Source organism: Camelus ferus, chromosome 10 (assembly GCF_009834535.1).
Source record: "Camelus ferus isolate YT-003-E chromosome 10, BCGSAC_Cfer_1.0, whole genome shotgun sequence".
Classification (NCBI taxonomy): domain Eukaryota; kingdom Metazoa; phylum Chordata; class Mammalia; order Artiodactyla; family Camelidae; genus Camelus; species Camelus ferus.
The window spans coordinates 65099456-65121393 of NC_045705.1; the positions used below are offsets into that span (position 1 = coordinate 65099456).

The window sequence follows — 21938 nt, forward strand, 5'->3', positions numbered from 1 at the left end:
ACATTTCACAATTAAACAAGAGGTTTCTTCCTCGCAAGACTTCTCAGAGCTTGTATTATACCAATGTCCATATGCATCTCCAAGAGGAAGAAACAGGATTCAGCATTGCCCTAGCTCATTGTACCACGGATCTCTTTACCGTGAAACATCTCGTGGGACTTATGCTTCCCAGGACATGTTTTGAATTCATTCAAAAAATATTTACTGAGAACCTACTATATGCCAGGTGCTGACATACGGTAGTCCCTCCAAGAATGCTCAGCTTTTGTTCTCAAATACTTCCCTGCTCCTTACTACACCTCGTGCCCCCAGAACCCCATGTGAGGCAGGCTGAGCAGGGATCACCATTCCTGTCTTCCCAAGGAGGGAACTGAGGCTCAGGAAGGGGAAGCCTTGACCAAGGCCACATGACAAGTGAGCTCCTCTGTTCACTCAGGGAAATACTAGAGTGTGTGGCCCAAGTCTTCACTTTCTAGAAGAGGAACTAGAGGCCTAAAGAGAAGGTGTGACCACGCAGCTCATAAAGGACAGCTGGGGCTCCAAATCACCAGCCCGAGCCCCTCCCTCATCTGGGCGCAAGTCCCGCCCTCCATCCAGGGTCTGTCTAGTTTTCCCTACCCTTGGGGTCACAAGTTGTCCCGGCCTCAGCCCAAGCTGCTCCCTTGGCCTCACTGATTCCGGGAGAGGGAGGTGGGTAATGGAGAGGAAGCTACATAGGTGAGCAAATTTGGCCCCTGGGGCCCCACCCACCATGAACTCCTCAAAGGGTTAAAGTTCGCCCCGCTGGAGAGAGCAGCCCACTGTGGCTGGGGGCTGTAGGTTTTAGCGATATCTGTTACAGTCCCTTTAACTTTTTGTCCTGTTATGGATTTATCACATCTGGTTATCAGCATGTTTAGTCCCCGCTGGCTGTGTGGGCAGCTGGAAGTGGCATTGGGGGTTTTAGTTGGGGCAGGCCCCAGTGGACATTTAAAAGCACAGTTATCAGCTGGTTAAGTGGAGGTTTAACAGTTCTACTTCCCCCCTAGAGTTTAGCCTTAGAGGTACAGAGCTCGCCCCCTCTCCAAAGGGAATGGGATGGCTTTGCCCTTGGCCCCAACTTCCCTTGGTGACAAGTGGCCTTCTCCCTCACACCCAGCAGCACCTCACCATATGTAGCCTCTTAGCAAGCCTGTCTTGTCTTCCTCATCAGCTCAACAGGCACAGAAATCCCTGTGGGATGGCCATCTCTCCCCCATCTCCTAGTCTCTCTTCAACTTCCACTAATTCTAAGAGGCCTTCTGGACCAAGGTGGGCCCACTCCAGAGATGGCGGCCCCACAGCCACTCTCTTGGGGGGCGGGTTTTTCCAGTAGGATCTGAGGCCCCCACTCTTTCCTTTCTCCTTAGATGACCTGGGGGAAGCTTTCCTACCCCTCCTTTGGATCTGAGGATCAGCACTAGCTGCTTTCCAAAGCCTTCTGGCTTCTGGCTTCTCAGTGCTCTGGCCCACAGCTGGCCCTTGACAAAACCTCTGAGCTAACAGGGCGGCTCCCTCCCAACCTGCACTCCAGCCTCCTTTAGCGGAAGGGTTTGGGAATCTCACCTATCATCCAGGTTTAGAAAGAGACCCAGGACTCTCCCTCTTCTAGGAAAAGCCCCGCCCCTGCCCCAAACCATTGCTCCACAAGACACAGACCCTGACTACAGGCAGGAAGGGAGCATCCCGGCCAGACAATTGTCCTTTCACTAGGGGGTGGGCGATGGGGAAGGCACGGATGGGGAAAGAGAGAGCTCTGCACCTTTAAGATAGTGTTTTTAAAGTTAATTAATTAATTAATTAATTAATTCTGGTTAATTACCTTTGTCGAGCAGCCACTCATCTACTACTCGACCAAGCCGGTAGGGGATTCTCTGTCTAGCAATCGCCAGGCGCTCGTTATCAAAGTTTCCTTGGAAAAGTTTAGAAAGACAGTAGGTTTCTCAGGCGGCGAAGTCCAAAGGAGTTAGAAAAGTAATTATGCATTTCTCAGGAGACTCAGAGTAAGCAGCAACATCCAACGGAGAGGGGGGCAGGTCCACCCAAGGCGGGAGAAGAAACGCTGGTCCCTCGTCCTCCCTCCGGTCCCCCTCCCTAGGCTCCATCCAGAGCCAGCCCCACCCGGGGGGCAGGAGTGACCCAAAGGAAAAGAGAGGGACAAAGAAGAAAAGGAAAAGGGAATGAAAGAAAAGGCAGCTGGAAGGTCAAAGGTCAGAGGTTAAACAGGTTTATCTGTGCTCAACTGTCTGCCCCCTTCCTTCCCCATCCCAGAGTGGGGCAGAGGGGTGGGGAGGGGTATTTAGCAGGTTTAAGTTAGGGGGTGGGAGGCCTCAGTGGCCCAGCTGGTTACTGCGTTTAGAGGGCGGTTTAGAAGTGGGAGGGGCGGGTTAAGCGGGGGTTTATGCGGCATTTAGGGGGTGGCCCGACACACGTATTTAACAGTGAGATTTAAACCACTTCTCGAAGCCACCTCGGCTCCCTTTACCATCCGTGCTCAACTCCCAGCTTCCCCTCACCTCCCACTCCACACCACACCCCACCCCACCACCAGCTTCCACCTGACTCCGTCCCCCGACCCCGCCCGCACCAAGCCCCCCACTGCTGTCACTGTAGGCACTTCCAGCCTTCTCACCCTGGTCACCTGCGCCTGGATCTTGCCCAGCTGCCCCACCCACCCCCTGCATCTCACCTCCTCTTCCACCCCTTATCCACCCTCCTCCAGGCACGCCCTCCCCTCCTCTGCCTGGGGGCACCTTGCTCTCTTCCCTACTCTCAGCTCAATTCCAAGACCCTCAGTCACCTCTCCGCTGAGGTCCTCCCTCCTTCCTGCCCTGGGGACCCAGCCCAGCTCCTGACGCCTCACTCACAAGTCTTTCTCCCTTAGGCTCCTCCCCCACCATTTCTAACCTCCACCCTCTTTTCAATCCCAGGGCCCACCTGGACACACACCTGCTCTTCTCTCCCCTCACCACTCTCCAGGCCCTGGAAACAGGGCGGGGGACAATGTGTGTGTATGTGTCTGTCTGTCAGTGTCTGTGTGTTCCATGAGAGCTCCTCCCCAAATCCGTGGGCTGTGAGTGATCCCAAACGTGGACCTGAAAATGGTTTCCTTTGGGAATCTGGCACTCTACCCATTGAAACCACTTACTCACTGTTCAATAACATACATGCCAGGGGCGCTTTCCCTCTCATCGCCCACTGCACAGCTGTGCTCACCTGCCAGCGAGACCTGGACCTGGGCCTGACTGGTACACCTCCTGTGTAAAAGCACACCGTGTGTTCACATGAGCATAGCAGGGCTTCCCTAGGTGCTTGTGAGGCAATGAGACTCTGCCTTCCCACAGATACCATGGATTCAGATCACTTGTGTTTCAGATCAGAGTGGATCGTTCATTCATTTTGTCACTCAATGAACATTTCTGGAGAGTCTGCTCTGTTCCTGGTGCTGGGTACTGGAGATGCAAAGGTGAAGGTCTGGTCCTTGTCCATGGGGAACCCCAGCCAAGCAGGGGAGACGGGCAAGTGACCAGCAGTGTTCTGTGTTCTGTGAGAGGTAGCACAGGGCATCCTACCCTGGGGACAGGGCTGGGAGGAGCCCCAGAAGACACTGGAGGAGAAGTGTAGTAGCCAGATGGGAGCCATGCTGGGGAGGGAGGGAGAGGGAGCACACAGGCAGCGGCAGGGAGGCAGGAGGGCAGGAGGCATTCAGGGACCGACCTGCACTGGGACAGTTGTGTGTGTGTGAGTGTCTCTGTGTGTCCATATATTTGTCCGCGTGTGTGTCCTGAAAGGGAGGGAAGAATGCATGTCTGCCTCACTCACATGTTGCAGAAGTTCCATTTACTGAGCGCCTCTCTTACACCATGCCGTTCTAGCACTTTCTTTAGGTAATCTCATGGAATTCTCACAGTATGGCTATGAGGTACTATCCCCAACTTTCAGAGATGGAAACTGATTCAGAGACACTAGATGACTTGTCCAAGATCACACAGCTTGTCAGTAGGAGATTCACGATTAAAAGCTAGGTCCTGCTGACTCGAAGTCCCTGGGCTGTGTCTCTGTGCTTTCCAAGAGTCTGGGGCCCAGGCTCTGGGCCACACATGCTGCTAACCTGACCTCCTGGTGTTGCTCAGGGGGACACTCGGCTTTTGTAGAGTATCTGTCCTCACAGCACACACAGGCAGCCACCAGGCCCTCAGGTTACTCTGGTTGGCAGGCAAGGGGGCAGTTTTCCCCAGCCCCAGCCAGGGGTCCCCGAACAGAGGAGGGCAGGTGTATCTCCCCCAACCTGGCCAACCTGGCCTCTGGCCTGCTGGGCTCCAAGGAGAGGCGCTCTGGCTTGACATGATAAGGCCTTCATGCCCTGCCCCCAAGGCCAGCCCTGTCCAGGATCGGCTGGTATCTCCACTGCTACAAAGGTTGCCCTGGGGTGTATGTGTGTGTGTGTGTGTGTGTGTGTCTGAGAAAGAGAGGAGTCTGATGTCCACAGGGCCATCACACCCACACAGCCTGGACTGTCAGCATCTGCGCATCTATGCGACTCAGCACGGGAGTGTTGACGTGCCTTAATTTACGTGCCTTAGTGAGCCCACACATGCCCGGGCCGTGGTGTAAGCTGGTGCCCCTCTGCCGGGCTTTTTTTCCCTGTGTTTGTCTGACCATTGAATATATGCAGTTGTCTGTGTGTCTAAAGTTGACCTGCATGTGCACCAGCCGCCGTGTTTATTAGGGGCCGTGTAGTTCTCTTTATCTCCAGGGGCTACCCGAGAATGTCCGGGTACAAGCCCGCATGACTGTGAGTCGTGAGCCCACACTGGTGTTTTTATCCCAGCACAAGTGGGCCCGTGAGGGTTTGCACACCTGAACCTCTCACTGTCCTTCTGCCTATGCCCCTCTCACCCCTCTCAGCCAGCGTGAGGCAGCAGCTCTGCCTTTGCCCAGGAGTGGGACTGCGCCCGCAGACGCTCTCTCTGCTTCTCAGTCGCCCCGGTGCGTGCATGTGACTCTGCAGTGTCGCTCAGCCTCTATCTCCGCATCTCTGTGTTTCTGCGGTTCTCCTGCAGTGTCTCCACTTCGCCTCCCTCTTTATCTTCCGCACTGGGCTCTCTTCCTCTCCCTCCCAAGGCACTGGCCACCTCTTCTCTCGCTGGCTGGGGCTGCGTGACAGCGGCTCCATATATCTCCTTGCATCACTCCTGGAGCTGCCTCCGTCTCTGCTTCTGTCTCAGTGACTATTTCCATATCTCCCCATCACCGCTCCTCCTGCTTTCTTCTCACTCTGAGGCTCTTTCTCTGCCTCCTTCAGATTCTTGCAGAGTCTCTGCCTCCTCATTTCTTTCAGGTCCTCATCCCTATCCCTCCCCTGTGCTCTTCAGACCTTGGTTTGTCCTCGGCCACCACAGCTGTCACACTATTGACCTGGGTCTGTTTGTAACCCTGTGCTCCCCTGCCCCCAAGACTGTGAGCTCCCTGTGAGCAGAGGCTGTGTGCTGTGTCCTCCGGGCCAGCACAGGACCTGAGACCTAGTAGGTTGTTGATGAAGGTTTGTTGAAGGCACTTGACCCTATTTTTCACTCTTGTTGTCACTTGTCACTTGTCACTCTCTCACTTTTACCATGTCCCTTACTCCTTGAGACATAGGGGTTCCTTTTCTCTGGGTCCCCATAGGTACTTCTCTTCCTTTATCTAGATCACCTAATATGGATCTTTGACTTGCTCTTTGTAAAGACCTTGGTTCTTGCCATGGTTCTGTCCTTGGGAACAGCCCTGCCTCCTTGCCAAGATCCATTTGGGGTAACTTCTGGATCTTCTCTTTGGTTTCTGCAGCTGCCTCTCCATTTCCACCTGTCCCTCTTTTCTCAACTCACCCTTCCCTCAGCTGTGTCAGACTCTCCCTACCTCTACCTTCTTTCTCTTCTCTTCTTCCTCATCCCCAAACTGGACCCTGGCCTTGCATCCTGCCCTGCTCAGCCATGCCCCACTGGCTGACCTACTCCCATGGTCTCACCCCCACCCAACAAATCCCAACTTTTCCCTTTGGCCCCGCCCCAACATGGTCCCATCCCTATATGCCATGCCTTTCCCGCAGCTCCGCCCTATTCACAGCCGGAAGCCTCTCTGCTTATCCCAGTCCCCATCCCCGTGCTCCTATCAGAGGCTGCCCTGTCCTCCCTGCCCCACCCCTCCCACAGCACCTCTTCTGCGCGCCAGCGCCGCCTACCTGCCGGGTACCGCTCGTTGACTGGCCAGCTGTCCACCTGCAAGGTGGCATTGCCGCCGCTTCGAGTGAAGCGCACCACGTGGTATTTGCCGTCACTCACGATGGCGTTGGGCTCATCGATAGTAATGTCGTCCGTGCCCACATTAAAGATCACCCCCACGGTGCCCTGGTCCTAGGGACAGGGAGGCAAGAGGTCAGCGATGCAGAGGTCAGGGATCCAGAAGGAGCAACAGTTCATTCCTTTTGGAAATCCACCTGTGACCACCACTGGCCCAGCTCCACTGCATTCAACAGCTTTACAACACACCTCTCCGAGTCTTCTCTTCAGTTTCTGCATCTGCCTCCCCATTTCTGCCTGTCCCTCTTTTACTGGACCCTTTCACCTGCCCAAGGAGGTCGGCAGGCTTGCATATTTCCCCCATATGCAAGCAAAGGAGTAATCTGAGGCTCAGAGAGGTTGAGGAAGCCACCGTGGGTTGCAGAGCATGGACCCAGAGCACTTCCACCGACCACATCTGCCTCTTGCTTTTTGGTTCAATCAGAATGTTCACAAATGTTTACAGGGCACCTACTCCACGCAAGAGCTGCTGAGCCTCCAGGCCCCAGACAGGGACCACCAAAACCAAGCCAGGACCAGTGGGAGCACAGAGGGCAGAGGCTTCCCTAAAGCTCTACCAACAGAGGAGCCTGAGGAAGCCAGCCCAGTGCCTGAGGAAGGTCTGCCCTCCCCACTCCTCACACCTCCAAGCTCAAGCCTCCTCTCCCCTGCTCACTCAGCACCGGGCAAGTCCCGGGGCTCCGGCATCAGGGCGGCAGCAGGCGTCGGCCCGTGTAGGTCAGGCCTGAGTGTGGGGGCAGCCCCTCTGCAGTCAAGGGGGCAGAGGTGGGGAGTCTGGACTATGTGTTTTGGAGGTGGCAGGTATTGAAAGAGATCCAGGGGACAAACCATGTCAAACTTCCTAAGGAAAGGTAAGCGCTGGAGTGTAAGGGTAGAGGATGGGGCTGGCAGCGGGGGAGGGACTGGAAGAGGAAAGACAATCTGAGGCCTGGAGAAGGAGAGCAAGGGGTCAGCCTAGGAACCTCCACAGCCCAGGCTCTGGAGAGGGCCTGCATGAGGAACCCTGCAGAGGCCCCCTGGATCCAGCCCAGGAAGAGTTCTGTCACTGGTGCCAGAGTGAGAGGGAGAGCTTCACTGAGCCCCTAAATCATGCCAGGCCCTCTGTGGGCACCATACGCACGTGCTCTCTTCATCTCCACAGCAACCCCCTGAGGAGTATACAGCATCCCCCTTCTACTGAGGAGGAAACTGAGGCTCAGGGAGGTTAACATCCCCAAATCTCACAGCTCATAAGAAAGGAACCCAAGATTTGAATCCCAGTTGGTCTGTCTCCAAAGCCAGTGCTCTTTCTCCATTTGCCCATTAATCTGGGAGACACCGACTCAAAGTGCTGAAGGTAGGGATGATCTGAGGGGCTACTGAGGCCAACCTACCTTCAAAACCAAAGACAGCTAAAGGAGACAGCGGAAGGCCCACAAGGCCCTAAACCCGAGCCCCTATTACATTCCCCTGCACTTCTCAGCAGCACTCCTGAACTTGGCCTCCTGAGTTCCTGCACCCCTGCTTCCACACAGGACAGACACCTGCACAGGCTCACTCAGGCCCCCTGGATCACACAGTCCCAGAGACCCAGATCATCACAGAACATAGTCCACTCCTAGAGTCCTCCTGAAAGACTGTCCCAGTCTAGCCTGAGCACGAGGAAACATTCAGCTGCCACCTCCTGCATCCAAGAGAGCTGAGAGGCTTGGTGGCACTGGCAGTGGGGACAGGGTGGCTCACAGATGGGGCAGAGACTGGGGTTTTGCAGAAAGAGTTGGGGGGCAGGGTGTGCAGCTATAGTCCATTTAAAGACCCATGCCCTATCCCTTCCCCACTGTGGGTCCAGTTCTCCCCCTCCTAGAACCTGGGAAAGCCACACACACACACACACACACACACACACACACACAGAGTCATACACACATGCAGCACCTCTCCTCAGACGCAGCAAAGCAAGGAAACTGAGGCTGAGCTTGCCTAGCAAAGAGTTCTAGCAAGCCCCACCCATCCGCCACCCACAGACCGGCAACACCCCAGGGAGAAGGGGTGATCATCTGCTCCCCACCCACGTGAGGGGAACCGCCCTCAGTACTATTGTTAGGCAAAGAATAGCATCAGCCCCTTGGGTGCCTCTGCGGGTCTCTCCCTTCGAGGCTCAGCCTGGTGGTGATGGTGGTCAAGGAGCCAAACGGGTCTGGGAGCCGGACTGGCAGCTGAAAGGCAGGACACCTGGGTTTCTGAGGAGGCAGCGGAGCCCAGAGCCGTGCACTCCGGGGGAGAGGCAGCTCCCAGAGCTGCTCCTGACTTGAAGTCAGTTGTCACTTCTGTTAAAGTCATTAATTCCTAATTCCCCAATTACCTCATTAGGCGGCAGTGGGGAGAACGAGGCCGCTCCTACAGCAAATAATTATGGGAGTCAAAATTAATTTGGCAAAGTGGAGCGACGCTTTATTAGAAACGTCAAATTGCTTTTCTCTTATTTTGCTGCCGCCTCCCCACTCACTGAGAGCTGCTAATGATGCTGCGGTGGGAGCTGATGTGTCACCAGAGGGGAAGGGGGCTTGGGGGCTGCCCCCAGGGGCTTAAGCCCTTCAGGTACCCATCTCTCAACTCAGATCTGACCTCTCTCGTGGCTCCCACACTTCCTCTGGGGCCCCCCACCCTCTCCAGGCTCCCCATCCCAGAGCCAGCCCCTGCCCCCACCCCACCTTCTACAGCACCAGGCACCAGGCACCAGGCCTTGTTCCTCCATAACCCGGCACCTGGGTGAGGGCTCTGGGCAACTGCTGGGAGGGGAAAGGAGGATATTCCTTCTCCCTGCACCCCAACACCCCTGCCCTTTCACCTCAGCACTAGGGAATCCTGTCCCCTAACCCTACAGGCACGGAGACAGAAGCTGTCAAAGAGGCAGACACAGCAGCCCCGCAGATGGACCCACCCAGGCGGACGCTCACAGACGATCTGGATATTAGCTGACACAGTGCTTCCTACGGGCTGGGCAGTGTCCCAAGTGCTTTATATACATGATCTCCTTTAAACCTCCCAGCATCCCTCTGTCCTTCTGTCAGGCCACTAAACAGATGAGGACACTGAGGCTCAGAGAGATGGGGTGACTGCGCTAGGACAGAGCAAGGAAGTGGCAGAGCTGGAGCTCAAACCTAGGCATCTTCTCCAAAGACACACAAAGCCTCTCATGACCACCTGGCCAGAAAGCAGCAGCCCTCGCTCACAGAGAAGGACCCAGAAACACAGTCCCACCTGCCACGAAGGGTCAGGAGACTGAAACAGCAGCAAACACCACTCTGCCAAGAAATGCAGATATAGAGCGGCACATCCGACCAGAGGCCACAAGATTGTCCCCCACAGACCCCCATCACTCCTGACATGATCGACAGGCACCCGGCCCCACACAGTCACACACAGCCATATGCACCGTCCGCAGCCATACTGCCTTTCACACAGGCAGCGACACTGTGTCGCTAACACAGCACGGAACTTCCAGGCCTTCTCCCCAGGCTATTCTTCACTCTGCACCCCTTCCCCGCACACTTCCTTGCCTGGCCTCCCCCACCCAGTGCCCGTCAGCTGCCACTTCTACTCCAGCTCTGCTCTGCCCACAGGACACTGCTCCCTGTAAGGCCTTCCTTCACTCCCTCGTGTCAGGGAGGGGACCCTGAAAAGCTGTCATGTAAGGAGGGGTCAGTAACCATGGTCCCTATCAGATGGGGAGGGCCAGAGCCCAAACAAACCTGTCCTGGCTCCCTTGCTTCCCTGAAAACTCAGGACCCCCCCAACCCCCCACCTAGACCTTTCCAGTACACAGAGCCCAGCCAGGCTGCTCAACCCTCCCAGCTGAGGGGTCCTGGCCAGGGTCAGCAAGTGGGATGTGGGCAGAGAAGGGAGGTGGCTGTAAGGGGCTGTATAGTTGGAAATGGAGATTGAGGTCTGAGGCCCAGGGGTTAAGACAGTGGGGAGGGGACAGGGGAGAGGCTAAGAGCAGGAATGAGACAGAACCAGGTCTGAAGCCACGGAGCAGGATGTGGGGCAAGGCCAGAGATGGGGAAAGGGCCACGGAAGAAAAGGAGCAGCCTGAAGACTAGAGATAGGAGAGGAGCTGTGAGAGGAGCGGCAGGTATGGCGGAGGCCTAGAGGGAGGCAGTGGGAGGGAGCAGAGGGTGAGGAGGGGAGCTGGGCAGAGGAAAGCAGAGCTGGGTGGGACCAGAGGTCAGAGGAGAATGAACAGGGCTATGGCCAGAGAGGCTGTAGGGGAAGCCGGGTAAGAGGGCTGCTGGGAGGGCAAAGGACTTGCCACCAGTAATCAAGAGCAGGGTTGAGACAGAGACAGGGTCTAAGGACAAGGTGAAGAAGCAGGGTGGGCTGCACTGGGGTAGGGAGGCCCGAAGGAGCGGGCAGGGACAGGCGCAGGACACAGTGGGCAGCCTAGGTGGTGCAGGAGTGAGCAGGCAGCAGCCCAGGGCAGTCACCAGGTGGGGAGGTTTCCACAGGCTGCAGGACAACAGCCTGGAAGGCGCAGGGACTACGTTCAGGAAGGTCAGAGACACAGATGGTCTCTGTGGGGAGCTGGGGAGATTCAGGTCAGCCGCGGTGACTCTGGGAGCCTCAGTGAATAACCGGGAGGGGAGTGGGTCTCCGGGGCAGAACCACAGAGAGGAAAGCCCAGCAACCAGAGGAAGATGTGAGGTGCGGATCCCATGGCAAGAGGAGACTGAGTGGATCTGGGGCAGGAAGGCTGGGGGCCCCAGGTCCTTACGATGTGCAGCTGCAGGTAGTCCCCGAGGCCGGAGGCACTGTCCACCCGCACCAGCACGGCGCTCCGCTGGTGCGTGCTGAAGCCCACGGCCAGGCGGTCCATCCTCGTGCTCGGCCGGTCATTGGGGGGCCACGTGTAGGTGATCAGCGCTCCCCCTTTCCCAAAGATGTATGTGGTCCCGGCTGCATAGAGAAGGAAAGGGAGAGGGAGATATGAGATCAGGAGTTCGAGATTAGGAGGCCCAGTGATCAGAGGACTGGGACACCAGGTTTAGGGTACAGGGCTTCAGCTGTGACACCCACAGCGGCTACCAGGCCCTGCCGTCCTAGGGAACAGTTGGCAGGCAGGTGCCGGGGTGGGAGCCAGTGCACACGCACAGACAGATGTAGCTGCCTCATCAAGAATTCTAGCTTTAATTACAGTAAAACAGAGAGGTAATAGAGAGAGTGACACAAAGAGAGAGCCCACAGGGAGGCTGCAAGGGGACGGAGAAAAGCACCAGGGACAGGCAAGACCCAGAGGGCCTGGGCCTGACCAGCCCAGCTGCTCCCAGGGTTGGAAGAGGTGACAGATTCAAGGTGTCTGCTTCTGTGGAGCAGTAGCCCAGCAGGTACCTAGGCAAAAGGAGCCCCAGGCGATGGCAGGAGGAGGAGCAGGGGCTTCATTCAGCTATGACTCATAGCCTGCAGGCTGGGGCCCCTCCAACACCTGCCCCGCAACCCCTCCCAAGCCCCTGCAAATCCTGGTCCCAGATTGCCCAAGACTGCCTGCTTCCACTCCCTACTAGGGGGCTGCCTGGGTGCCAAAACAGGGTGTCCTGGAGCCCTGCCCAGAAAAGGAGAGACAGACATGATGGCGGGGAGAGGGGGGGAGATTGACAGCCAGAGGAGGAAGGAGGCAGAGAGACAGATGGACAGAGAGGGACAGAGAAGGGTGTAGGTGAGAGAATGCGGGAGAGTGGGAGCCAGAGCTGATGAAGGGATCCCTCTCCCACCCTCCCCCACCCCACCCTCTCTCCCCTTCTCTGTCTCCTCTTTGCCATCCGCAGCTGGGGGTGGGTGTGAGGTCCCTAACGATCTCAGCCCCAAAATAAACCCCATCAGTCGCCAAGTTCTCTCCTGCGGCTGCTTGGGCTCCCTGGGGGTGGGGGGTGGGGGCAGACTGATGGCCAGGGTTGGGGGCTGGTCACCCAGTTTCCGGGAAAGGAGCTTTGCCTGGAAGGCCTAGAAGACTAGTACTCTGGGGCCTTCGAAGAAGGGGAGAGAACAATCTTGCATTCTTTAGAACATAAATAGAGCAGATGAGATTCATAAAATGCTTAATTAAATAATTAGCCACTAACGACTCCTCTCAAAGCACTTCTTGAGGGGAGAGGGGTTCAGGGGAGGACTTGTCCAGAGAGAAAGAGAGGTAGATGGGGCCTGAGGGCAAAAGCCTGGGGTGGGTTGGGAGAAAAGTATGGCCTTGGGGGTGGGAGAGCTCTGGGTGGGATGGAAAGCGCTGGGTCAGGGAGGCCTGAGGTACTTCCAAGGAGCAAACCTGCTCTACCAAGATGGCAGCCCAGCTGGTAACAACACTAAGTTCAGGCCCTCAGGCACCTTTGGGTCTCACCTCAGGGACTAGGAGCCCTGTTGGAGTTTGGACAATCAGGGTTCAGGGGTCTCTATCTCAGGAAGATCCTAGGCCCCCAAAGGAGGGGGAACTCCTGAGTGCCTTGGAGGGAGGCACCATCTGCAGGCCCAGGGAGGAGCTGAGGAGAGAAGGGAAGGCTGTTGCCTGGGTCTCAGAGAGGCAGTGAGGCCAGCAGGGGGCTGGGTTTGGGGGAGCAGGAGCTGTCACCCAGAGCAATTGTCATCAGAGCCCCCATCTTCCCAGGTAGGGCCAGAGTGGAGAGACAATGCCCCAGGGGCAACGCAGCTAGGAAGGAACCACCGTGATGTCTAATAGCTGACATCTCACCACAGCATGTTGCCAGGAGAGCCCCCCACCCCCCTGCCCCACTGCTGGCAGACAGAGGGAGCTCAGCTCTGCCCCCTCCAAACTCAGGTATCCTCCCTATCTGGGGGCCTGGAGGCCCAGTGGTGAGGGTCAGACCCTCAGGATAGGGCCTCAAGATCAGGGTGTAGTGTTGGCTTGGGCCAGGGTACACAGTGAGCCACACCACCGCCCTTTGGCAGGTCACCTGCCTGGACAGGGCAGGGCCTAAAAGCTAGGAGCAGGATAGGCCTCAGTTGGTAACAGTTTTTCCACTCCCAACATTGCAGCACTCTGGAAAATTGGCTGTTTCCATGGTAACCATAATACCCAAGGTCCTCCCTTCCCCCTCCACTCACTCACAAACTGCACGTCCAAATTTAGGGAGTGGGGAGGGCCAAGAGAACTGAAATGCTGACCTTCCTCCACACACACATCCCCCTGCCTCCTGGACCAGAGGCTGCTTCCTCTTCAGCCCCAGGGCTCCAGGGCTTCCCAGTCAGAGGCAAGAGGGCCTTATTGGGTTTCTTAGTCCCTCAGACCAGCAAAGGAAACTCCATCTACCTGGAGCCTGCTCCCAAATTTCCCAGGTCTAGGGGAAAGGAGGCCCTCTCTCCTCACCTTCCCACCCCAGACAGCACATCACCCTGAGCCGGGAGAGGGTGTGAGGAGCAAGCCTGGCCCCATGCCCCACAGGGCAGTAAGGCTGGTGGGATCAGAGGTGGGGTGGGTGCCCCAAACCCCAGGCCCCACAGCAGACACGTCCCCAGTGACGCACCCGCAGACCCCACACCCACACATAGGCGACGACGCACCCAGATGCACACAAAGACCCGGTGTGGAGAGGCAGACCCCCGACAGGAGCCGCGAGGCAGCCGGGAAACATGGCGGTAAGCGCACAAAGACTGGCCCAGGCAGGCGGCGAGGGCAGCGGCTGGGTCCGCGCGGGACAGGCTGCGCGCACGCGTCCCCGCCCCCGAGACCCACGGCGCACAGGCCGCCCGCCGCCCTCCGGCCGCCCCCAGTCCCCAGCCCAGTTCTGCTCGGCCCGGCCTCCCCCGGGATTTACTACCCAGCTGCTCTCACAATGCCGCCAGTTTATTACGCGGGGCGGGCCTGTTAAAGCCTAAGGGCGTTTATTACACTGTGGGGGGATCGGGTGGAGAAGCACCTCTTGGGCCAAAGAGGTGAAGGATGAATAGTTTATTGGACTGGGGCGGCAGTAATTACCCCAGGGAGACATTTCTCTCCCCAGCACCGCGCTCGCCCGAGGGCGCGGAGGGCCGGGGTGTGGGAGGATGCGAGCGGGGGGCGGGGCTCCGTCTGGTCCCTCCCGGGTCCCGCCCCGCCGCGCTCAGGAGGCGCCTCCCGCCTCTCCCCCCGCAAGCCGTCCTCGGCCCAGGCCACCGGACCTCCGGGGGAGGGAGAGGTAAGGCACAGATACGTGGAGCCCAGGGCACTGAACCACAGCTAGAACCTCTAAAAGGTTCCGGAAAGGGCTCCGAAGAAGAGAGGGGCCTAAGTCAGGGCCCATTATGTTGCTCTAGGGTGGTCCAGACCCATTGTTTTTGACTTCCCCAGGAAGACGCAAGTGAGCTACGTTGTACATGACATGGGGAGAGGGGGATACCCCTGAAGCCCAAGGCAGGAGAGCTTATCAGACACAAATGCCACAGGCTCAAGTGGCCACCACCCAACAGCCCACACCTGGCACCTTCTGCCCACACCCAACACAGTCAGCTCAATGCCTCCTAGACCCAGAAATTCACTGATCCAGTAAAACACTAAATGATCAAGAATCTTCTGTAATTCCCACACACCTGCATTCTAGAAGAAAAAAAAAAAACACAACCAACCAACAATTAATAATGGTTAGCTAACCCAGACCCAAACAACATAATCATCCCATGTTAAAAGCTACCCATGCAGTGATGCCCCTGTGGTTAAAACTACGTGTACAGACCCTCTGTCTTCCTGCCTCCCTGCAGCATCAGAAGCCATGACAAAAATCCTCTGGTAGATCTAGACTCATGAGAGCATAAATCATCCTGCACAATCCATAAAAGCAATGGTCCCAAGTGCCCACAGCCTACCCCAGCTCTTTGTGTATAGACCCTTACAACCCAGGAGAGAAGGTCTCTCCACATCCAGACCCCTGGGCTCAGCTCTCTCTCGATCCCAGAACAATATCGCCTCAATTCTTAAGCCCATTCTTTGCCATAAACCATCTAGTCAGAAATCCAAGTGAACACACCCATATCCAGAATCAAAATAAATGTGCCCCCCTTTATAAGCTGGGGTAATGAATCCAGAACCCCTGGGAGCTACTGACACAGAACTAACTGGGATTGACCCCTCTATTTCTGGCTTCAGAGGGTATAAGAAATGAAGGTCATGGGTTAAAAGGCTCCTCAAGGGCTCTGAAACCAGAATCAGGGTCAAGGGGCATTTTTAGGAGTCAGGTGTGCTGGTCCCCCCATGCCCAGGCTGACATCAGGTGCAGGAGTGCTGATGAGTATCTGGCAGGTAGGTCGGGATATTATGTAACAGAAGGGGTTGGGGGTGGAAGGGGAAATGGAGGAAAGAGTGAAGAGAAGGAGGGAAGGAAGGTGAGGAAAAATGCAGGAAGAGCCCAAGAGAAAAAAGTGGAGATGCAGGTGCAGAAAGACAGGCTCCCTCGCACTGGGGGATGCCAGGGAGACATTGGGACAAAAAGGAAAGGTCTTCCCTGGCCTGGAAAGGTCTCCCAGGCCACCCTCTTCTGCTAGCCAAGCATGAGGTCACAACAGAAGTCCATTCTTTTGCCTTCCCCAGCAGCTAAGGAGCTCAGAAGTGGGTTCAGGCAAGACTGCTACTCTTCCATCTGTCTTTTGACCCTCTTCCTTCCTCTCACCTGCCTGACCCTTCCTGGACTCCTCCACTCAGTCTCCCCACCACCTTCCATCACTGTCCTGCAGTGCCCTCCAGCTCCTCTGCTTCCATGTGGGACAGGGCAGCCATTGGCCCTCTTGGGACTGCTGTTCTCTTCTGCACAGCAAGGGGATGACCATCTCTGAGGCCATCCCAATGCCAACACTCCATAGGTTCCCAACCCCCAACACTCCCCTACACAAGCTCTTTCCTCCATTTTTCTCTCTTCCTCCCCAGCTCTGCATCCTGACTCCAGCTCCTTCACCAAGCCTACCTCTGGCACTTCAGCTCCCAGGCCCCTCCTTCCAATCTGCTCATCTTCCCTGAACCAGCTCGTCTCTCCTTTCCCTTTCTCTTTCACGTCTTCTCCTCTTCACCTCACAACCATCCCTACCGATAGCCTTTCTTCTCTCATCCCTTCACTCCTCCTCTCATTTCCCAGAAAAAGCATGTCCTATCTGAGTCTCTCTGGGGAATGAGCTTCAAGGGAGCCAGAGGGGACAACGAAGAGGAGGGAGGAATGCAAAGAGGGCTGGATTGCTTGTGGGAAGAAAAGGAGAATGAAGATCAGGAGCAAGGTGTGTGGAGGGGGGAAGTGGAGGAAGGAAAAGGGCCCAGAGAGCACTGCATGGAGAGGACCCCAGCTGGGACAGAGGTTAGCCGGGGACACCATGCCAGGACAAAAGAAGGGGCCACTCCTGGGAACTGGATGAAGAGAAAGTAGAGGCATGAAAAAGGAGATAAAGATGAAGTGGGAGAAAAGGGAAGGAGAATAGATAAGGGGTGGAAAGACTGAAAGTGATGTAGGGGAACAGAGATTGGGAAGCAAGAATGGACAGATGTAGAATAATGATGGGGAGGCAGAGATGAGTACAGAAATGGGAGGCGGGGAGGGCATAGTTGGGAAGTGATGAAGATACAAGCATGAAAGATGAAGGAGGAATAAAAATGGAGTACAAAATGAGAGGCAATGGATGGACAGAAGTGGAAATGATGGAAATGCAGAAATTGGAGGCAACAGAGGTACAGAGTGAGATCTGCTGAAGGCACAGTGATTTGGAGTCAAGATAAAAGGTGATGCAAGCATGGGGATATCAGAGTACCAAGATGGGAGGCGATGGGGGTACAGAGATGGGACGTGATGGGAGGACAGGTATAGGAGGTGATGAAAGTATAAGGATGAGAAGTAATGGAGGTACAGAAACAGCAAATGTTGGAGGGCTGAGATGGGGGATCAAAGATGAAATGTGATGAGGTATATGGATAGGAAGTGATGGAGGTGTAGAGATGGGAGGTGATGAGCTGTACCACGTGGGAGGTAAGAGAGGTACAGAAGTGGAGGTGATGGGGGTACCCTACGGAAAGTGATGGCAAGGTAAAAAGATGGGAGTGATATCGAGTAGCAATGAGTAGACTAAAATGAGAGGTGATGGAGTCTGTGGGATGGTAGGTACCAGGAGCTTTGAGATGGAATGTGAAGGAGAGAATGAGGTGGGAAATGGTGGGGTCTGACATGGAAATGAAATAACATGTGACGAGGAACAGACATGGAAGATAATGGAGAATGCAGAGATTAGAAGTTCTGGGGATGCAGTAATGGGAAGTAATGGGGGCACACAGACTACAGAAGACAGAGATGGAAGGTGGCAGGTACAGAAATGGAAGAGATGGCATACAGAGACTCTTTGAGGTCTAAGATATGAAACGATGAAAAGACTGGGCTGGGAGGTGATGAAGGGCAGAAACTAGAAGTGATAAAGGTCTATGTCTTCATAGAAATGAAGGTGATGGAGTCTGAGAGGGAAGGTGAAGTCAGTTTCGAGGTGGAAGGTTACAGGGGCTGAGATAAGAGGTGATACTAAGTGTAAAGTGATAGAGGACTGACATGATGGGGAGACTGGGAAAGGGGACCTGACATTTGAAGCAGTGGGGCTACAGAGGTGGGAGATGCTGGGGATCAGCAGTGGAGGCAGAAATGGAGAGGTGTGGAAAGGAGAAACTGGAGATGAAGGGAATGAGGGTGGGAGGATGATAGGACAGTGGAGCTAGGTGATTGCTTGGGAGGTAGTGGAAGGACAGTAATGGGGAAAAGATGGGACAGTTGCTAGAAAAGCAGAGGTGAAATAGAGACAGATATGAAGAGGTAAAAGAGAAAGAGATGGGACATGCCTGAGGCAGAGATGATAGATGGGACAGAGGTGGGAGGTTGGTTGTAGAGGGAGAAAGAGAAGAAGATAATGGGTACAGAGGTGTTGGACCAGAAACAGGAATGTGATGGTGAGGCAGAGGTGGAGGTAAGGCAGATGGAGAAATGATAAGAAGCAGAGATGCAGGAGGCAGAAAAGAAGAGAAAACAGGAAGGGAGAGCTAGGCAGAGAGGATGAAAGGACAGAGAGAGGGAGGTGGTGAGGGGGCCCGAAACAGGAAGGTTGATAACAAACCAAAGATAGGGATACAGAGGTGAAGGTTAGGCGAGGAATGAAAGTGATGAAAACAGAGATGAGGGTGATAAAGGGACAGGGTTGGTTGGGGGGGGCGGGGGGTGGAGAGACGAGGGTGGGGCTGAGATGCTGGGAGCCAAGGATGGTAGGTGAGGGGGCTCCGGCCCGCATAGCACAGGGGCTGGGCCTCGGCGCTCACAGGCTGGGGTGCGGCCCCGCGGGGCCAGGGCCGAGCACACGGGAGGCCCCGAGGGCCAGCCGGCCGGCTGGTATCGGCAGCGCCACTTACCGTGCCCGCCGCGGGTGAGGAAGGGCATGCGGTTGATGGCGATGGGCACGGTGCCGTGCTTGCTGTGGAAGTGGTGGACGTGGTGGGTGGTGCTGAGGCTGGAGGAGACCCGGGCCCCCTGGGCCACCCCTAACAGCAGCAGCAGCAGCAGCAGCAGTGACGGCAGCAGAGGTGGCGGCGGCGGCGGCCGCAGGGGCCCGGCCAGGGCGGGGGGGCGGCGCGGGCACCCCCCCGGCCCGCTCCCCCCGGGGGGCATTTCGGCCCGGGGGCGGCCGCCTCACAGCCCCATGGCCGCGGGCGGGGACGCGGGGCTCCGCAGCCCCGCGAAGCCCCCCTCCGGCTCCAAGCCCCGGGAGGGGGGTAGGAGTGAAGAGAAGGAAAACCAGAGCCCAAGCCTCCGTCCGGAGCCAACGAAATCAACTGGATCCCGCCGGGGAATCCGGGGTCCGCGGAGTGGCAACGCCAAGGTCCAGGACGCCTGGGTCCATCGCGAGGAGCTAAGGGTCTCCCCGCATCCTGGCGGGGTCGGAGCGGCGCAGAGGGCCGTCAGAAACCCGGGGGAGCGCCCGGGGGAGGGGGCATCGTGCCGGGTGGAGAGGTAGGGGAGGCGCGGGGGCCAAGCAGGGAGGGGAGAGCAGGGGAAATCCTGCGGAAAAACCGAGCCGGGGAGGAGGGGACTGAAGGAGAGAAAACGGGAGACCGACGGGGACTAAGGTCGGCCGCTCCGCTGCTGCCGCTGCCGCCCGACGGAGGCCAAGGGAAAGGAGGGAGCGGCCGGGGTGTGGGGGGAGGGTGCGGGAGAAGGGGGAAGGGAAGCAAATCCGGGTGAGGGGGGAATGGAGGGGAGAGGAGGGGAGAGGAGAGGAGGGGAGCGGGGCTGAGCAGAGGAAAGGCGCGAGCCTGCGAGATTCCGGCGGAGAGACGGAGGCAGCGGAGTGTTGCTGCAGAGGCTGAGAGGGTTGGAACGGAGAGGGAGGGAGAGAGGAGGGAGGAAAGGAGGGGAGTGGAGAGGGGAGGGGAAGGGGAGCGCGGGAGGAGGGGGCAGGGCGGAGGGACCCGAGCGGCTCCCGATCTGCGGGCGGCGCTGGGCAGCTCCGCCGCGCAGCACCTGGCTAGCCCGCTTGGCGCTCGTCTCTCCTCTGCGCGCGCCCTGCCCCTCCCCCGCGCCCGGGCGCGCGCTCCTCTCCCTCCCCCTCCGGAGAAGGGGCTCTGCTGAATAACTGAACAGATCTCAGGCTAGCAAGAGAGGCCGCTCTCTTCCTCCTCCTCCCCTCCCCCCAACCTGGATGAACCCCAGTAGTGCTTGCTGGTCCAGTGCGCAGAGATGTGGCCACAGGCACCTCTGCATGCAACCCTCGGAACACACGTGCACGCTATGATGTGGACGGGCTTGGGTATGGAGACACCCACGTGCCCACACAGGCACCAGTGCGCGCGCACGCACACATAGGCTGAGACACATACATGTATACATGTGCTCAGACTCTGGCACACGAACTCACACTCAGCCGAGCATGTACACATGCTCACAGAGGCACGCGTGCACACACACATACATGTTTGGTCACAGGCAATAAAGAGCCAGTGTACACAGACACCTCCTCCCAGCTCACCATCCAAAAACAGGGTTACCCATACGCATACAAACAATGCACCCAGAGCCTCAAAGGTACTCAAGGGTAAGACATGCCACACACACAGTCCCTCACCACCTGCCCAAAAGGGTGCTTCCCTCCCCTCTGCACACCCTCCTGGACTCCTCCAATCCTTCCTCTCCAGTCTCCTTGCCCCTCCCCCAACCTCAACCTCAACCTCTCCCTCTACAGAGGGTTTCCAGGATCCACAGTGTTCCACTTGGGACAAAACCCTTTCTGGGCCACTTTATGTCCAGCTGAGGAAGTCCCTTCTCCTTCTAGGTGCCCCTCCACTGGGATCTGCCCCCCAGACTTTGGGGCACCTCTGGTAAGCACTTGTCATAGGCCAAGAGGTAGGTCCAGGGAGGCTCTCTAGCCTTCATCTGGAGGCCATCTCTGCACCCACATCAACCTGAGTTCTGCTCAGATGATGCTCTGCTATGACAGGGGTTGGGGGTTGGGGGTGGGATGGGGTGGGGCAGAGCGTAGAGAAGGAGGAAGAGAGGGAGGGAGGTAGAGATGAGACCAGGAAGGAGCTGAAGAAAGAGTGTAGTAGAGTGAGGAAGAGAGGTGGGAAGAAAGGGCAAAAGTAAGGGGAAGGAGGGGTGGGGAGGGGGCTGGCTCCTGCTTATTGACTCTGAATTCTGTTTTGGAGCAAAAAGTATCACCATGAGCCCCACAGGCACTGAGCCCAGCTTCTGGATGTAGTCAGTACCCCGGACAGCTCCTCTGTGGCAGCTGCCACCTCCCCAACTTTGCAAGATGCCAGGGACCCATTTGGCCCCCAGCCCTTCAGAATTGAAGAAAGGGTCCTCAGAGGCACCCAAGAGGAAGCTCCACAAGGGAGGGGAGATTGCAGGCTGGGGAGCAGGACTGGTGCCCCCAAAGCCTTGTCCATCAGCCCTCTCATTCCATGCACACTCTTGGCCCTGGCTCTGGGCTAGAGACTGACACAGCTCTGAGCAGGCAGAAAATGTATGGTCCCCGAGGGAGGGAGGGAGGAGCCGGTGGCAAGAGGAGAGGAAGGGAAACCGCCTAGAGGCCAATCAATACCAGTGAGTGGGAAGTGGAGAGAGCTGGAGGGGGTGACACTGGGGACGTAGGGGGAGACAGAGGGTAAAAAAGAAGGGAGAGAAAGAGGTGTGCAAGAGATCAATAGAGGCTGCGGAGACAAGCAGAGCAAGTGGAAAGATGAGAAATAGGAGGCAGAGAAGGGAAAGAGCTGCCTGCGGGAGAGACTGAGAAGGGCTGTGGGAGACACAGTGTCAGGAAGGCTGCGAGGAGCACCCGTCCCAACCTCAGCCCTGGGCCTTCAGTCCGTGCCAGGAAGTGTGCCTCCTCCTAGCTTCCTTCTTCTCTCATTTCATATTCTTTTTTGTTCTGTCTCTGCTTTCCTCTCTCTCATCCTAGAGATGACTTCTGTCCCTCTGATCTCTCTCCTGCCCTCCCAGGGCAGACTCCTGAGCCTCGCAGAGACCCCTTCACCCCCAGGGGTAATCCCCATGTCCCAGTTGGGGAAACTAAAGCCGCACATGGGGAAAAGCTGTCCTGAAAGTCAGACCCCTCCTCATCCCAGTCTCT

General features: G+C 56.8%; 1 protein-coding gene across 1 annotated transcript in view; it reads right to left on the reverse strand.

Annotated features, from left to right (window-relative positions):
• The window catches only part of NRXN2 (neurexin 2), a 97553-nt gene that overhangs the window by 18020 nt on the left and 57595 nt on the right, over window positions 1-21938 (reverse strand). Inside the window, 3 exon segments of the mRNA XM_032489729.1 lie at window positions 1841-1930; window positions 6239-6410; window positions 11110-11291. Coding sequence (XP_032345620.1) covers window positions 1841-1930; window positions 6239-6410; window positions 11110-11291 — 444 coding nt within the window.